Genomic DNA, 19,078 nt, shown 5'->3' with positions numbered 1-19,078 from the left:
TGCTTTGTTCAGTGCTGTGTGCTCATTTCTTCTAGCATTGAGCTCCTGCTTGGATTAAAAATTAGTCACAGCTGGGTGTTTCCGTTTTGAGTTTAATAACCCTCCGGATCCATGAAGCTCTGTCTGATTTGAAAAAGTGAAAGCCTTTGGTCTGACAGAGTTATATTAGTTTTCTTTCGATAAAGATGATTTTCTAATTAGATTTTGAAAGTTTCAGCTTGCCATATTTTAAAATGTCACCAGAATAAGTAAAAGAACAGTCTTCATGCCCATTTTAAATGATCGTTTATGAGTTTTTCCCAACTACAGTTCCTCATTTGTAGCTGGCAAGCTGTACTCCCATGTGTTGTGAGGCTAATGGCAAGCAGGAATGACTTTTGTTTTTCTCTAAACAACAATTCTCTGTTGCTAATGCATATTCATACTATCTTTGCTCAATTTTGAAATGGATGGAGTTCAGTGGATGAGTGAACATAAACCACTCCCTGACCTTTAATTCAGTGCTAATTCCCAGCGTAGATCTGTTGTTGTGAGCACATCTTTTATTGACATAACATTGTGCCAGATTGGACATGTTTTCTGCTGTTCTTCATTGTCATTCAATCGGCAACAATGACAAATTAGATCTAATTGTTTATGCTGGAATCTGCAGTGCAGAAAAAATAACCCAGGAATGTTCCTTTAGCAGAATCTTATTAAGATGAATATACTTATTTGAACACAGAAGCAGATTAAGGAATGGGAAGGTATATAAGGTGAAGGCACATACTTTGTAAAGCTTCACATGTCTTATCATAGTGAACAATACTTAGAAGTACTAACCATTTTATCCAATTTATTCTGTCAAATTCACCTTATTTTGATTTGAAGTGATGAGGACTGGTTTTCATTCCATCCCCAATTTAAGAATGAATTTCATTCTCAAGGTCTGTCCTTAAGTCAAATTTGTGTATAAGCTGGCATATTGTATAATTATGTATAAATAATACTATGTAATGAACTTGAGCCATTGTATCTTTAAGTTGAATTATTGTTTATTTAACACAAATTTTGCTACAGTAGGCTCTATTCTTAACTTGCTGTACAGAGACTTGCTATACAGTTATGGAAAATTAAAGGAGGAGGATACCAAAGCATGTGATTGTCTAGTTGAGGTTCAGAGTTCAAGTGTATGTTTGCATTAGTAAAGGTTAGAGCAGAGCACAGTGAAAAATAAAATGTCACCCAGTATTGGGTTCAGTAGAAGTAAAAGGAGTAGCTTTAATCCCCAATACTTTATCCCTTTCGTGATTTTAGATATTATGAGATAGCACCTCTCTCTGTCATTCTCCTGGATAGGAAGATAAATCATTGATATTTGTATGACACCAAGATTTCTGTTACTTCCATCAATAACTGCGTAGAATTATTACTGGCTTCCTTTTTCTATCTAATAATCTTGTAAGTTACAACCTAAAAAAATTCTTTTGACTAACACTGCTACATAAGCAAATTTAGAATTGAGGGACAGATGCCACATTATTTGTTCTCCTTCTGATCCTGTTAGCTAGAACAGCGGTGTCAAACTGCCAGCCCGTGAGTCAGACGCGTCATCCGGAAGCCGCGTCCACCCCATTGCCGGCAATGGCAAAACCGTCCTGATACGTTGTGCGATGTCACGTGACGTCGTGAATTTGACATGTCTGGGCTAGAAGAAGATTGCTGTTTATGTCTAAGATATCTCATGTTTCTGTATCTCTATTCAGGGAAGATAGAGCATTTATTTTTAGTATTGTGATACCTGCAAGGACTTCACAAAGAAACATATTGTTTGGGATGGACAGAGAAAGAAATCTGAACTCAGATATTAGAATCAGTGAGGAAGCAAAGAGGAATTTAGCAGGGAATTAAACTAAGGACAGGGAAGAGGTAGAAGAAAAAGAAGTGCCTGAGAGACAGAGGGCTACAGTTTTTACACTGTTTTTAATTATCTGTGATAGCTACTAGTGCAGTGGTTCTCAACCTTCCTAATCCCGCGACCCTTTAATACAGTTCCTCATGTTTTGGTGACCCCCCAACTCTAAGGGCTCCCCAAGTGCGCATCGATGCCGCCCACTCATCCGCTGCATCTGGGGCTCAGCGCGCCTTGCCTGTTCTCACCTCACTTCCAAAGGTTGCTGGCCTGCCCAGCTCCAGCTGGCCAGGGAGAGGGACCAGGAAGGCCGCTCCGCCCAGCCTGGTTGGAGAAGCGCCCAGGCGGGGAGAGGGAGGGAGGGAGAGAGAGAGAGAGAGAGAGAGAGAGAGAGAGAGAGAGAGAGAGAGAGAGAGAGAGCGAGCCAAGAGGGCAACAATGCCGGCAGAGCTTAGTTCAGCCTCCTTCACGGAAAGGGTTGCGAAGCAGCACAGCCTCCCTTAGGAGATGCTCGACGGAAACGAATCTGGTGCTGCAATGGCCCCCAGCTCGAAGCCATGCGGAGACGGATAGAGGAGCGGTGTCTCAGTTCCTAAGACCATCGGAAATATGTGTTTTCGGATGGTCTTAGGCGACCCCTGTGAAAGGGTCGTTTGACCCCCAAAAGGGTCACGACCCACAGGTTGAGAACCACTGTACTAGTGCGGCTAAGATACCTTCAGAGAATATATAAGGAAGCCAGTTTCCCAGAGAGTAATAGGACTTTGGCAGAAAAGGTCAAGCAGGAGGGATATTTTTCATTGTTGTTCATCAAAGGAACACAAAGATGAGAGGGCTGTTCTTGTGACCTGCAGGGGATGTGCCATGTTTGTTTTCCTCTTTGAAGATAACAATAGTCCAATTAAGAGTGGGCCTCTGCGGGTGGTTTGGGAGGAGGTTTGGTGAATTGAAATGTCTCCTCGAGGGCAGAGCCAGCAATCCCAGCAAAGACCAAGGAACCAAATAAGTAAGCTGATTTCTTGCAACTCATTCAGATAAGGAGAGGATGAAAGATCACTCACATGTGCAAGAAGACTGCAGAACAGTAGTTTTCTGCACTTTGAACACCTGGAGATAATGGGATTCACCACCTTCTCACAACCAAGGTGGAACCTTTAAATTTGTCATTTAAACTTAAGTGATTTAGACTTAAGTTCAAGGTCACTGAAGCCTTTAAATTTAAGGTCACTAAGCTTGCAAGCCACCCTTTCTAATCACTTTCAGAAATTGCTTATTAATCATCTTAAAGCTCTTAGAAACCTTCCAAACAAAAAGTTTGAAAAATTAGGTGAGTTTATCTTGAACTCTGAACAAAAGAAAATGTATTATAAGCTTAAAAAAAATAAAGAATTTGAAATAAACAGGAAAAAAACTAAATAAGGTTTTGATCTCAGAATGTTATATAAAGGTTCAGATAAATTTGGAACGTTGACTTTTGCTATAAGACTTTGGAACTAATTATAAAAAATAAATAGCTTCTTGTGGGAAACAGACTTATTTTGGTTATCCTGACTATTGTAGGTCATATTAAAGATAAGTTACTTTATGATTTTAGAAATTTGACACCAGAGGGGATTAAAGATTATAAGTAGAAGAAAGAAAAAAAGTGCAAGCCTGTTCTTGATGTCAGTATGTTATGGGGACTGGGACTTACAAAATAACAAAAATATTATCAGAAACCCTAAAAGATACATTTTAACAATGGAGCCAGAAATTAATATCTAAAATATCACTGCTGTCAGTAATGATGTCTGCTTCTAGGGATAGAGTGTATTCAAGAGGTGTTAATAAAGGAATGATTGATGTTTAATACATTTTATCTGACAGGATAAAATACTGAAAGTGAAACTACAAGATAATTTTTGGAAAAGGACACTAGATAAGCAAAAGAAACTGGATGAGACTTTAAAAATTAAAAGGGAAATGCAAATGATAAACCAAGAGAATGACCTAGAATAGTGGTGGCGAACCTATGGCATGCGTACCAGAGGTGGCACTCAGAGGCCTCTCTGTGGGCATGCGCGCCATCACCCCAGCCCTGCCTCCCACCGCGGCCCCTCCCACACCAGCAACCCCCCCCCCGAGGAGAGTCGCCCCAAGTGTGGCCCATGGAGAGTAGTGCAGCCAAGGACATGGCAGACAGGACAAGACTCCACCCTCGCGCCCTGTCACACACAGTTGATGCTGCGGGACACGGGCAGAGGGCATGGCTGCCATGGCACTGCTGGACCACCTGGGCAATTTGCGGCAGGCCGTGGAGGTGGTGGATAGCCCTGCGGGTAGGCGAGTGGCGGGCAGAGCGGGGGTGGAGCGGGGTGGTGGTTTTGGGGCGGTCTCTAAAAGGTTTGCCATTACTGACCTAGAAAATGTTTTCTTATTGGATCTACAAAAGAAGCTTGATAAAGTCTTGAGGATATATTGTGATGGAATAAAAAAAAAAATAAAAGAGAAATCAAATCCTTCAATAGTTTCTAATTGAATTAAAGATTACGACTGTTAGAATAAAGGAAGGAATATAAAATTGATTTACCTGATCAAGATTAAAATAATTTAATTAAGTTTTCTTTTGCAAAGTTCTGGCAACCCTTTATGGACTTTTTGCTGACACCAGGATTGAAAAGTTGATATTTTATGGATTTGCATATAGATAAAGAGACATATGTTTGTAAACTTATAGGAGGAGAAAAGTTAATAAATTTCTTTGTACTTGTTATGATGAAGGTTGGAAGTCCTTTATATGTTTATTTTTCTTTTTCTTCTCTTTTTTTGTTTTTCCTACACTTTTTCTTTTTTTCTCTAAGTTTAGTTTGTATTAGTTTTACTATTGTAATCAAAATTCTTAATAAAAATTATATTTTAAAAAAATGTTCAGTCAAGAGCATTTGGGTAGGAATTCAAGGAAGTGGTGACAACAATGATACTATTCTTGGCTATAAACTGCCAATCAGGTTCAATCCTCTTGAACCAGGTAGCCAGGGAGAAGAAACATACTAACGATAGGAAGTAACCTGACCAGGAATGGAAAATCTCCCAGATTCCTCAGTGATCCTGCTGTTTTATTTTCCAGAAGGATGAGGAAGAGACAAGTGGATCTGTTCTCCTAGGCAGAATCCTAACCAATAGGAAAGAGATGTTTGAAGAGGTTTTTTTAAAAAAAGCCTATCCAAGTTTATTGCTAACCATAAGCTCACCCTAATGTGAAGTCGCAAATAAATTTGACCATTAACTCCAAGAAAACCTAATCCTAACCAACACAAAAATAACTGTAATATATAACTACTAAACAGAAAAACACACTTATGCTATCCCTCACACTTAGTTATAGCATGCACCACTTGGTATCTTGATCCTAACCCTAGCTTCACTGTGTCACAATAATTAATAAATTCTCAATCAGAAAATCTGCAAATGCCACAAACCATAAAAACTCATCTAATAATAGCATCATGCTAACTTGGCATAAATCTCAAGGAATATTTAGTGTAATTCTAACTTTACCCTAATACCAATAAAAGTGTTTACAGTAACACTTGTTCCAGAAATGGAGGCCAGTAGTAATAGGAACCTAAGATTACCTCTAATCATTGTGTGGATCTTTAATGCTTAGCAGTAGTGTTACACATCTCCCAGCTGTGAAGAATGACTGCACTTTTTTTTAGGCTAATTATTTAAAGATTGATTAGAGTACAGTGACTGTTCAAAGTTACAACAGCACTGAGAAAAGTGACTTATAACTGTTTTTCATATTTATGATTGTTGCAGCATCCCCATGGTCATGTGATCAAAACTCAGACACTTGCCAACTGACTCATATTTATGACTGTTGCAGGGTTCATGTGAGGCATTGTTTATCTTAAAGAATCTTTATTCAAATTGCATGGCATCAGATGTGCATGGTGGAAGCCGAAATCTGAATTCTCCTCCCCTAAACACCTAGTATCAAAGCAAAATTCCCTCCTCTAATTAACAGTCATAAATCACATTCTCCAATTAGTTTGAAATGCAGATCTTCCCTCCAGTTCTTCAACCTGCCATTTCTTATCATCTCTTATTTCAAGCAACCTTAAAAAACACTCTACTACAATGTTGTTATGTCTAACTAATTCCCATACACATTCTTCCTCCTTCCCCCCCCCCCCAGTATCATCTAATTCTAACTCTAAAAGTAACACACAAGTTAAGAGGAAATTGGCTGCATCTTCATATGTTGTCAAAGCAAGAACATCAGATGTTAGCAGCATTGACATCTAGATTCACTTAACAACCATGTTACTAATTAACAATTATAGTGATTCACTTAACAACTATGGCAAGAAAGGTCATAAAATGGGGCAAAACTCAACAATTGTCTCACTTATCAACAGAAATGTTGGGCTCAATTGCGGTCAGAAGTCAAGGACTACCTGTATTGGGGCCTACCAGAGCAGGAAGGCTGAGCATGTTATGGGTCCCATCTATTAAGTACATCTGATGGTACATAGAAGAAAGACCTTCTGCGTGATGGTTCCCTCGCTTTGGAACATCAACCCCCTGGAAATAAAATTGTCTCCCTCCTTGCCACTTTCCCTGAAGGCCCTGAAGACATGGTTTCTCAAAAGGCTTGAGGACACCAAGCTGAATCAGAGTCGATCAATTGATTGTATTTGTTGCTGCCACAGGGTTAAGATTTTTAGATTTTGTATACAGTATTGTTGATCTTGAATGTTGTAGGCTGCCTAGAATCGCTATGTATGATTTGATTGGATATCTAAAATTATTTAATAAATAATCTGGCTGTATATAAGATGTGACTTCTATATTATTCACTTCTGGATGACTGCAAGTCTTTTATGTCTGTGTCTTCCTAATTTTTTTTAACCTATAGGGAGCACTTTCACACTAATATAACTGAGCATCTGCCCACACCAGCTGTCCCAGATTCCCTCTCTCTTATAGAGAATTCAGGGGCATTTGCTCTGGTTGTTTGAGGGCTCTTCATTTCATTATACTATTTGAAAATACAAGTCTTAGAACACCTTTCTTCCAAAATACGCACATGCTGTACAACTGCAGGACAAACCATCAGAAAGAGGAAAGATGTATTTCAGAAACTATTCTTGTTTATTTTTAAGTTCACCCAATGTGGCTGCTTTCTCTTAGCGAACAGCGAAAATAATCATGGGTGAAATAAATTCCCAATGTGGTGTAAAATGTAACAATTCAGTTAGCAAGTGATCTTCATTAATTTATAGCCTAAGCTGATTTGCTTTTATTCTTTCACCCATTTTATTTAATACATTTGACTTTTCATCAATATGTGTTCTCTGAAAACTTTGAGAAATCAAGAATAAAATGAAGTTCAGAAAGACCAAAGTTTAAGGGCTTTGGTATCAGTCCTAATGGGGTTATTGCTGAAAACATAAGAAAACAGTTGACTACAAGTCAACAGATAAGTTAATGGCATCATCTTCATCAATGTGTTTATTCAGTTTTGACCAATGTGAGCAAAATATTTCACTTCTGAATAAGTATGCAAAGGATTATCATCTTTGGCATTGAATATTACTGGGGCAGGAGGACAACAACTCTCCTTAATTTGCCTCACACTCTACAAAATACCCTCACAAAGGAATTTTGTAGAGAATGGCCTGCAGAACTAGAAAACTGTCAGGTGCAAATAAATCAGAAGCATTTATTGAATTCAAAGCACAGAAGAGTTTATTATTTCCACCTCTGTGCAAGGCTCTAGTCAACTAACAATCAAAACTAAACTAGCTCTAGATAAGGGTCAACAGATTTCACGGGGGGGGGGGTAGACTTGGGTCTCTTGTGGCAATGCAATGACTCCAAACTGATGGCTTGTTTGACTCCAGCTCCTGAAATATATTTTAGTGGGATTTCTTTTCAGATTGGCATTAGGTCAGAGATCTGTACATTAGTTTGTGCCCTTGGAACTCTTCAGCTTTATGTGCTTCAGAAACAATCTGCCTATCAAAGCTTTCAGAGCCCCTTAAGCTTTTAGTAGACTAAAAGCTTAACCAAGAGGAAAAGCTTTATTTTCTATCAACTAGTATTGTAGTAGATTGCCACTCGTCTAGTCTGTACTTTACAAAATGAATAGCAAGCTCACAAGTCAAGGTCTCTGTTGTATTCATCAGACAAAGCATGTAAACCCATGAAATCTGCGTGAAGAACCATTTCCTGACTTTTGAAGGAAATTCACATTTACTAGAGGAGAGAATTAGACAGTATAGATCAAAACCATCGGCAGGGTTTTCACATCTAATATTTTAACTTCAGGAAATGAAGCCAGGGGGTTGGCATTACCAAGCATCTACAGCTCACTATTAGAACTTTTCTAGCGGTGAGTTCTCTGTTTCGGCTCCTTGTTGCCAATACTTGTTTGTCTACATTTTCTGAGTGAAGAAGCAAGCAAGCAGTCAGGACCATTTGTTTCCATTTCTCTTTCTTTCTGCTTTGGGTCCAAAGTAAGAAAGCAAAAATGAAGAGTTGCAGCAGGAGTGAAAGCAAGGGAGACTGTCGGACAAACATGCAAAGCAGGAGCTCACCCTCTTTGAAAGTGATGGGTCTTTCAGAATTGGGCCTTAGGACATGTTCCTACCATACATTTAAAACTAATGGTGTAGAAGGATAGCTCCCATCATAGCCAGGATGCTCAGATGAGAGCACGTTATTTGTAGGAAGTAAGAATCAATATGTTGATGTAAAGCAGTGGTTCTCAACCTTTTTAATGCCGTGACCCCCCAGCCGGTCGTAAGTTGAGGACTACTCACCCGATCGTAAGTCGAGGACTACTCAACTGGTGCAGCACCGTTTGCAGAATGGGATTTTTGGCGGGCTCAGCAGGGCAGAGACAGCCTGGACAATTCCTATTGGCTTTTGAAAGCCAATAGAATTAGACTCTATTCAAGAGAGTCTATTCTATTGGCTTTCAAAAGCCAATAGAATAAATGGGAGTAGCACAGCTAAGGGAAAGGGGAAAAAATGGCGGACTGCGTTGTTTGGCGACCCCCGTGAAATGGTGGTTTGATCCCAAATGAGGTCCCGACCCACAGGTTGAGAACCACTGATGTAAAGACTTGTCATCTGCCTTTAAGTTCTTATGCTGATTATTTCTTAACTCTTTTTGTGCTTTGCAATATATTGTCTTGAAATGAAATAGTTTGATGTGGATATAACATGTCTGAATGTGAAGTTTGTTGGACTGAGAGATTCATTCTATTTTTATCCATGTCTTACCTCCCCCTTGACTTAGGTCTGCCTTATGGGTGGGAAAAAGCGTATACAGCAGATGGAATCAAATACTTCATCAAGTAAGTACATCACTTTCAGAAGGCAGTTATAAAATAGATATATAAAATAAAGGTTTATAGTGCATATGGCCACTAAGAATATGATCACCATGCTAGTAAAAGCATAGAAATATGTTCTAGCTGGCACGTACTTTGCAAGTTCTTGGTAATGCATATCTGTAGAAATTTTGGGCATAGAAATGAGAATTATCTTTTAAAAATCAAGGGAAGCTTCTACTGATAGCATTTCTGTTATTGTGTTGTCTTCAAATTCTGTAAATCTTTTGCCTTTTACTAAGGATTTCCAGGGACAGGAACATTTTTACTGTGTTAGTTAGTTAGTTAAAAACTCTTTTCAGAATGCAGCTTAGAGGCTGGTCAATAAAGGTTACTCTGCTTCTTAGCATTTTGTTTCTGTAAAAGTACGGGAACTATTTCTTCTTTCTGTCCTACACCTCCTTTATAATGGGGTGGGGATTGAGGTTGGTACCAGATGAGTTGTGTGCTTGTTTTTTATATTAATCAATGTCATGTCATCACTCAAAAGGTGTTATGCATTTATCAACAGCAAACTTTTATCACTGAAACAAAATGAATGTGTGAAATTTCATCTCACTCAATTCAAACAAATGACATTTAAAGATTTCCTCCAAAGCGTCAGGTTGAAGTGATACTGAGAAATATATTTTTGCAAAAGTCTAAAATAGGTTACTAATCCTCAGGAAGGATGGTGATCTCTCCTCTCCTCTTCTCTCCCCTCTGCTCCCCCCTCCTCTCCTCTCTCCTTAAAAATTAATATTGGTCCATTTTCTCATTTGTCATTTAAATCTTTGGTAATTAACAGTTTCTCTTAATAAGCTTTGTTTGGAACAGACCAGTCCTGAAAGAATTTCGCAGACAGAAGCACTTTTAAAATAAATGTAATGGGCTGAAACAGGAGCCAGGACTGCCAAAAGGTCTCAAAAATTTAAAGAAATTTTTAAAAATTACATATACATAATAAATATACACTAGCATCTTAAAAATAGTGACACAACATTTCCATTTATACAACAAAGTCTTTATGAGTAAACATCAAAATTTCAGTCAGCTAATCCCAAAGAGAATGTGGCAAATTTTCTTTAGATTAGAACATACAGTGCACTTTTATGTTGTAGAGGAGCCAGAAGATTGAGGCCATATGGCACATATTTTCCTGACAGTTAGAACAATTAATCAGTGGAACAACCTGCCTCCAGAAGGGGTGAATGCAACAACACTGGAAGTTTTTAAGGAGAGACTGGACAGCCATTTGTCTGAAATGGTAAAGGGTTACCTGCCTGAGCAGGGGGTTGGACTAGATGACCTCCAAGGTCTTTTCCAACTTTTTATTGTTGTTGTTGTTGTTGTTATTATTATTATATAGCTTGGAACTGCTCCCAATATTGCCTTTTTTGGTGCTATTTGCTTCATTTATAGCTTGTATATATTTGGCTGTTCCTGAGATATGGGTAGAAATAGTTTGTTCTTCTTTTATCAGAACTGTCCACTGCTAAATAAAAGAGGCTTTAAATCTCCTAGTACTAAACAGTATCACATTAAACAATAAGCAGAACTTCCAATAAGATGACCAGAAAAGAGGAGTTGGCACTTCACTGGATGTCATCCATTAGATAGTTTTGGGATTGTTTTGCATGGTCGCTTCTGCAGACCTGAGAATGTTTTTTAGTTTGGAGGTTTATTTACAATAACTATTTTGGATAGAGAGAGAGAGAGACAGAGAGGCAGATTAAACCAAAAGGAAAACCAAATAAGAGGGATGGTCCTCAGTAAACAAATTGGAGTCAGCAGATATTCAGTCTTCAGGGACTTCTCCTTCACATAATAGTAGAATATTCCGTGGGAGGACTTCTGTCAAAGAGCAGGAGAAACACTATTTTTAAGCTAGAACATTTTAGACTGGCTTCTGCCTGCCTCAGCAAATAGTTAATGACAAGATGAAAGTGCCTTTGTGAGAACACCTCCTCAACAAACTGTTCATTGGTGTCCTTGCGCTGTGGCAAACAGGATGTATGGAAGAATCCATAGACAGGCATGAGTCAGCAGTCATCTCTCAAGGCCAATCAGTTATCCAGCAACCAAAAATTACTGCCATCTTAAAAAAAAGATTTCTTTTCCTTAAAAAAAAGGTTCTCAAAAAATATTTTTAATCAGATGGTCCCATACAGACTTTAATTTAGCACATATGTACATTATATAAAGAAAAATTAGCAGAAGAAGTAAATTTCAGTCTGTTCTTTCAGTCTTTGGTATTTGAAATAGCTGCAGTTATGAGGGTCTTAAAATTATTTCCTGCTATTCTGTTTCCAGTGAACAAAATTAGGAACATGACTTGGTTGTCATGGTAATTATAATTCCCCATATCATTCTAACTTTTAATCTACTATGCCTGAATCCTTCAGTTTATAGCTTGGGGCTATTCTCTCAGTTGCATTTCAACTGAAGGTGATGGGTTAAATTAGATTTCGTTGTTGTAGGGCAGTGATGGCGAACCTTTTAGAGACCGAGTGCCCAAAAACTGGCCCCACCCCCGCTCACCCCCTGCTCTGCCCCCACTCCGCCTGCCCACAGGGCCACTCACCGTCTCCAAGGCCTGCCGCAGATCGCCCAGCAGCGCCATGGCAGCCACGCCCTCTGCCCACGCCCGGCAGCATCAACTGTGCGCGATGGGGCGTGAGAGCAGAGTCTTGTCTACGCTGCCTGGCTGCCATGTCCTTGGCTGCACTTCTCCGCATGGGCCACGCTCGGGGGCAACTCTTCTCCAAGAGGGCTGCTGGTGAGGAGGGGGTCACGGGGAGAAGCAAGGCTGGGGCAATGGCACGTGTGTCCACAGAGAGGGCTCTGAGTGCCGCCTCTGGTACCCGTGCCATAGGTTCACCACCACTGTTGTAGGGAAAGATACTAGTAAATGCAAGGGTATTATTAACTCAGCAGATACCTTGAATCCATAAGTTTCAATAACAATGAATGCAACAAATGCTTTATAAAAATGGCATCTGACTATTTTTAAACTGGAATAGTAAAGTCAACTCTTCTTCAGGTTTGAAATTGACTCATGCTGACCACACAGGGACTGCCATATTATTTTCTTGGCAGTGTTGTTAAGACACTTTCTGGAATGTTCTTTCAGTTTCCCAAACAAACCTATGCTTCTGGAATATACCGGTGATCTCTTATTACAGGCTGGTTTATGTTTGTATTGGAAAAGAACATGTTTCTGTCTATTAATATAGAAATATATTCTAAAACAAAGATATACAGCATAATTTATTAGGTGTTTTATTACATACTATATGTCATAAGAGTTAATTACTTAATCTGAGATGTCAAACTTTTGTATAGATTACCCAATCTCTCTGTTAATGTTCTTCTAGAACTTTAATATGCATTATTTGCTAAGAGTGGCATATAAAATAATATTTGATCCTATAGTTATGCTATATGATCGCCAACGTCGATAATGGATATGGCACAAGAAGAAGAAGATAGTTATGCTTGAGCTATAGGAGACTGCCACACAATTCAGTATGAGCTTTCTTGCACAGAATCTTTTAGAATGAGTGGCGACTACAAAGTAACTAATGATTTGCACAGATTTTATTCAGTAAGACAAACAATTGAAAAAGACCATCCTTATAGGTATTCCCTTTGGAGTTTCCCATTAGGCCATGCAATATGGGCTGACATAATGAAGCTGCAACTAAGTACTTGACTAATTTTTCTACTGCAGTCATTGAATCAGCCTTCTTTTGGTGCATAGTGTTAGAGAAGTTTAATTTCTCTGTTGGTGAAAATAAATCAGAAGCTCTCACAGTTGACTGCATTTAGCTGATTCAAAATAACTTATTTATATTTATATCAAAATATTTACAATACCATACATTCTTCTTTACAGCAACATAGCTCAATTGAAGACTTCTTACAGAGAGATACAGAGACAAACCTGAGACTGAAAATTCAGCTTCTAACTCAATACCCTTTTGCATAGACTCAGTAGCACTTTCTTCACATTGGCTGACTGAGTTACCACATGACTCTTCCTGCTCATGAATACTCCAACACTCCTCCCTTCATGACAGGAAGAGACATCAGACCTATTGACTTAATACATTCTCCATAGTGAACACTACCCAATGGTTTAGTCATCATGTCTGCCAAATTATCCTCAGAAGAACAATGATGTAAACTAATCAATTTTCCTTTTACAGCTTCCCTGACATTACAATACTTAATGTCTACATGTTTACTTCTGTTCTTCACCCTATCACTAGTTGCCATTTTTATACAGGCAGCATTGTCTTCAAATACCTTTACAGATTCTTTTACATTAATATTGAAATCTTGCAACAACTATACATTATTATTTGGCAATACCTTTTTATTATATACCCACTTACAACCCACAGCTTTGGTTCCCTGTGGCAAAGAATATACTTCATGTTCTCCCATGGATTTCATCTCTTTATCCATGGCCTCCTTCCATCTTTCTTGTTCAGCTTTTGGTAATGCCAACACTTCTTTATAACTTCTTGGCTCATACCACACGTTGCAAACCTTTACCTTGCTGGCAGAATACCTGTCAGGCGGAATTCCTTTGTTACATCGCTCTGACCTACATGGTATTATCTGCTCCTGTGTCTCAAGTCTATCTGGCTTCATGTCTTGTTCAGCCTCTCCTCCCTGAACATTGACATCTTCAATAAGCATTTTTCCATCATTAGATGAGTTATTGTCATTAAATAGATCACCGTCATTAAGTGAGACATACCCAGAATTTACATTAATTCTGTCCCAATTTTGTTCTGCAAAATTAGCAGACCTTGAAATTACAATTCCTTTACTTCCATCGCTAAAGCGATATCCTTTTGACCCTGGCTCATAGCCCACAAACCTGAGCTTTCTTGCCTTTTGCTGTCCCTTTCTTCTGATTGCTTTCGGAATATGTACCCATGCAGTACTTTCAAAAATTCTCAAATGTGCCAGTGATGGCTTTCTCCCATATAGAATGGCATATGGAGTATTATTAATGGAGGAACTCCACAGCCTGTTAACTATATAATTGGCAGTCAATATGGCTTCTCCCCAATATGACCTGCTCATACCAGAATCTTCTAATAATGAATTTGCAAAACACCATTCCTTCTTTCATCTACACTGTTCTCTGCTGCTGTGTAAGGATTTGTACGTCTGTGTCTTATCCCCAACTGCCCCAACCATTGTTGGAATTTAGTTGACATAAATTCAGTACCTCTGTCAGTTTGCAACTGACACACTTGTTGTCTGTACCTTCTCTCTACAAAACTTACCCACTGTTTGAATTATTGTAGCACCTCTGTCTTTCCTCTAAGCAAGTAGCAAAACAAATACCTGCTATAATCATCAACAATTACCAGTGCATATTTTGCTCCTCTGAAACTGGCTTGCATAGGTCCCACAAGATCTGCATGGACCAGCTCTAGAGCTCTTTTTGTTTCTCTTGTGCTATATTTACTAACTGGGAATGCCTTTGACTTCGATGCTTTGCATACTGCACAGTCCAAATACGTTTTGCATCCTTTCAAATTTATCCCTTCTGCAAACTCTTGCATTTGCTGCAAAACTTTAAAGCTTGCATGGCCAAGTCTTCTATGTAGAAGATGAACACACAAATCATGCTCTGCAACATTCTTAAATATATGAGAACATTGAACCTTTTGTCCCTGCAATGCATATAGATTATCTTCCTTTATGCCTTCTGCAGAAATATTCCCATTCCTTTTGATGAGACACTTGCCATTTACAAAAATGACCTCAAAACCGTGTTTGTCTAAATTAGACACACTTAACAAATTATGTTCCATCTCAGGTACACAAAGCACATTGGTAAACTTTGATTCCAAATATGGAATTTTTATATTGCCTCTTCCAATGACTTTTGCTTTCTGGCCATTTGCCAAAGCTACAGCTTCTTGTGCTACTGGAACAAACCTGCAAAATAATTCAGAGTCATTAACAATTGTTTGACTTGCCCACGATCTATTAGCCACTTGTCTCTGTTGTTGCTATAGCAAACTTTTGCAACACCAAAATGTTCCTTTTGCAAATCAGTCTTTTTTGCTTGCACAAATGTCCGCTGCAAATTGTTCCTCTGCAAACAGTTCCTTTTCAGATGGTTGTTTGCTCCACAAATGTAGCAATTCTTTTCTTGCTGAGCCCTCTGCTTGCAAAATGTTTCTTCTTTGGAGACTTGCAGTCTGGACCCCCTCCTCAGAAATTTCACCTCCTCGCGGCTGCTTCTAAAATGGCGCTTTTCTTCTTCATTAAGCAAACATGCCTTTAAAGCCTCAAAATTTAAGTCTTGCTCTTCTTTACACTCAAATATTACAGAAACTGTGTTCCAGGTTTTATCTAAACTGTTCAACACCAATAAAACCTTCTGGGACTCGGGGAATTTAATCCCACGTTGTTCTAAGTCCAAAAATAAACTTTGCATTTTATTTAAATGCTGTTCCACAGATTCACCTGGTTGCAAACAGGCCCTGTAAAGTTTTCTTGACAATTGCACTATATTGCATGCAGAAACATTCACGTGCACAGCTCTCAACTTCAACCAAATCTCCTTTGCAGTCTTTAAATTTGCAACATTTAGAAATTGTTCATCATCTAAATTCAAGATGAGATAAGCCATTGCTTGATCATGACTTTTCTGATCAGCAGCTACAAATACTTGTGGATTTTCTATGATATACCACAGCTCTTTAGCTTTCAGCAAACATTCCATTTTAGCAGCCCACACAATGTAATTCTTCTGGCTCAAATGAGGCACAGAGCTTTCCTTAAATTCCATTGCAGCCATTCTGCTTATTCTGCCTTGTTCTTATACTTTCTAAACACAGGCAATTTCTTCCAGCTTTAAATTACAATGCAGTCCTTAGTAAGCTCTGGGCCCATAACCTGTCAGAGAATTTTAATTTCTCTGTTGGTGAAAATAAATTAGAAGCTCTCACAGTTGACTGCATTTTAGCTGATTCAAAATAACTTCTTTATATTTATATCAAAATATTTACAATACCATACATTCTTCTTTACAGCAACATAGCTCAACTGAAGGCTTCTTACAGAGAGATACAGAGACAAACCTGAGACTGAAAATTCAGCTTCTAACTCAATACCCTTTTGCACAGACTCAGTAGCACTTTCTTCACATTGGCTGACTGAGTTACCACATGACTCTTCCTGCTCATGAATGTTCCAACACATAGCAATATCCCGCATATTTAGTTATAATTCCATTCTGCCCATTTTCCACACTACTACAATTTTAAAAGACAAATCTTTTTCAATCCAATTTTCCCTGACAATGCCTGTGTGTAGTTGTGTGTATAATTAAGGGACCAAGAACAGAATATGTATAATTACAAGAAACACATACTGAATGACAATTGGTTTCTAATATTCTTATTAGCCTGAAAAGTGGAAGATTTAGGTCAATTCGAAAACATAGATCAACTACAGTCATACCTCAGCACTCAACTGCTTCAAAACTCTTCAAATTCGGTATTTGACGCATTTTGAAGCAGAAATCATGTCCTGGCACTCATCTTTCTGCCAATAGTTGACATGCAAGGAAGAACTTGCTGACATCAGCTGCTTCATGACTTGCTATTTCTTCCAGTTGAAATGGTTACATGATAAGTCATGGTTTTCTCAGTACCCATCGATTTTAGTATTTGTTGCATCTTTTGGAACGAATTACCAATGAGTACCAAGGTACCATTGTACATTTTTTCCTATTCCTCCTCTTCATTCCCAAGGACATCCAGGATAAGGACTGTATTGCTTAAATTGAATGATGGTAAATGGTTTTAAAGTTGATTGCATATGTCTGATATAATGCAGCTAAAGCTTAATTGAAAGTTTATGCATTCTGTGGTTATTATGTTCAATTCATATCCTGTGTTTTGCAGCTTTTTTTGATTAATATTCAAGCACAGTTCTGCAAAAATAAACGATTGAAGTGTAAACCGAAGAGAAATAGGCTAAAGTTTGCAAAGTTTGGATTCATTCCTGTTATTAGAACATATTACAGAAAAGGAGGAAAGATACAGAATTATGTACCCAATTGATGTAAAATATAAAAATTGCTTTTCCTTGGTGAAAAACTTAATTTTTATGCACCAAGTATGCATAATAGTGAATGGCCTTCCCAGATAATCTCACAAACCATGCAGTAGAGAAAATAGTACTGTAGCTTTATCTGTACTGTATCACAAGCAGATTTTTTTTTTGTCCCCTGTGAATCAGCAACACTTACAAAGTCCCTACTATTCTTTCATAGATACTATTGCTCACATCTGTATACATTTTTTTTTAATTTGCTTTTTCAAAAAAAGAAAGCTCCATCTTTTTGATTTATATGGGCTATCACTGTTGGCAGTCCAGGAATAATATTTTAGAGCTAACAAACATTCCTGGAAACTACAGTTCAAATTACAATTTGTTTAAACTATAAATATTTGAGGCCTTTCTTTGGAGAAAAATAGGTGTTGCGTCTCTTATCTAATCTCTGCAATGTGTGAAGAACCTGTTCCTCCTCACATATAATGAAACCGGGATGGACAAGTGTGCCAAAATATTGGCACTCCTTTACTTTTTCCCAAAGAGTTTCAATTTGTCATGAAAGAGGTTGAAACTTACACAAGTAAATGGCATCTACCTTTTAGAATCCATAGTTATGTAGCAGACACATTGCTTATGATGAACAATTTAACATATTCTTGTCAATAATAAAATGTAAGCATAAAAGATTGGATTTCAGAGATAGGAGAGTTAGCCATTTCTTTTTGAAAAATTATATATTTGGTCAATCAGAAAATATCACATTATTTCTTGAGTATTTTGAATAGGCTTGATTAAAATTAAAAGCTTTTACTTTTTAAATATTTACAATATCAGGTGACCTTGGGATATAACTGTAATTATAGAGTCTTTTGCACAGCGTTTTCTAAAGTTTTTCTTTATTTGCTGTACAGTAAATTATTTTTATTTTATATTGTTTTATGCATGTCTGTCTGAAAACGGATCAGTAAAAATTGATATAGTTGAAAGGTTGAAATAGCATACCTGGAATTCCTGTGGTGTTTGTCGTGATCTGGGCTACCTCAAAGGGGGTATGATTACAGCATCCTGAAAGCCTGTCTACATTTCAATTTATTCCCTCTTGCACTAAAAAAAATAGAGGAGTTATTCTCAGTTTCTTACACTTGCTTCAATTCAAGACTATCCAGTTGTTTCTCCAAATCCATCATTAATGGTTCTTTGTACCAAAGTCATCTCTGGATTCCTTTACAAATAAAGGGGCAAAAGTGGAGAGGGAAAGACTAGACCAGTGGTTCTCAACCTTTTTAATGCTACGACCCCCAACCGGTCGTAAGTCAAGGACTTTCCCTGCCCGGGAGCGCTGCGCATGCGTGGTGCTGCCCCCTGCACCAGCCGAGGCATAGCTGGCAAGCAGCAGAGACGGCACAGGCCGACCACCGGCTGGGCCACCGGCTGGCCCAGCCCAAGGGAGGTAAGGCACCCGCCGGGCCCCATGCACGCCAGCAACCCTCCCTGCGCCCGCCGGCCTCCCACCTCCCATCCCTGGCCCTCTTTTACTTACATTTTTAGTAGTTCCTCAGCAGGGAGGGGTGGAAACTGCCAGACAGCTCGCCTTCGCTGCAGACAACTTGCAGCACCATTTGCAGAATGGGACTTTTGGCGGGCTCAGCAGGGCAGAGACAGCCTGGACAATTCCTATTGGCTTTTGAAAGCCAATAGAATTAGACTCTATTCAAGA

The 19,078-nt window shown here is 38.6% G+C and overlaps 1 protein-coding gene across 9 annotated transcripts in view; it reads left to right on the top strand.

Moving 5' to 3' along the window:
- Window positions 1-19,078, top strand: part of STXBP4 (syntaxin binding protein 4) — a 115,231-nt gene that overhangs the window by 80,544 nt on the left and 15,609 nt on the right. For 8 of the 9 annotated variants that reach the window (XM_039349514.1, XM_039349511.1, XM_039349517.1 and 5 more), the window contains one exon: window positions 9,186-9,243. The exons of the other annotated variant lie outside the window; for it this stretch is intronic. In XM_039349514.1, the coding sequence (XP_039205448.1) occupies window positions 9,186-9,243 (58 nt within the window). The remainder of the gene's footprint in view (window positions 1-9,185; window positions 9,244-19,078) is intronic. 9 annotated transcript variants of the gene reach the window in all.

Source organism: Crotalus tigris, unplaced genomic scaffold (genome assembly GCF_016545835.1).
Source record: "Crotalus tigris isolate CLP2741 ecotype Arizona unplaced genomic scaffold, ASM1654583v1 scf7180000018282.538533, whole genome shotgun sequence".
NCBI classification, from domain to species: Eukaryota; Metazoa; Chordata; class Lepidosauria; order Squamata; family Viperidae; genus Crotalus; species Crotalus tigris.
This window is presented reverse-complemented; position numbering and strand designations above follow the sequence as displayed.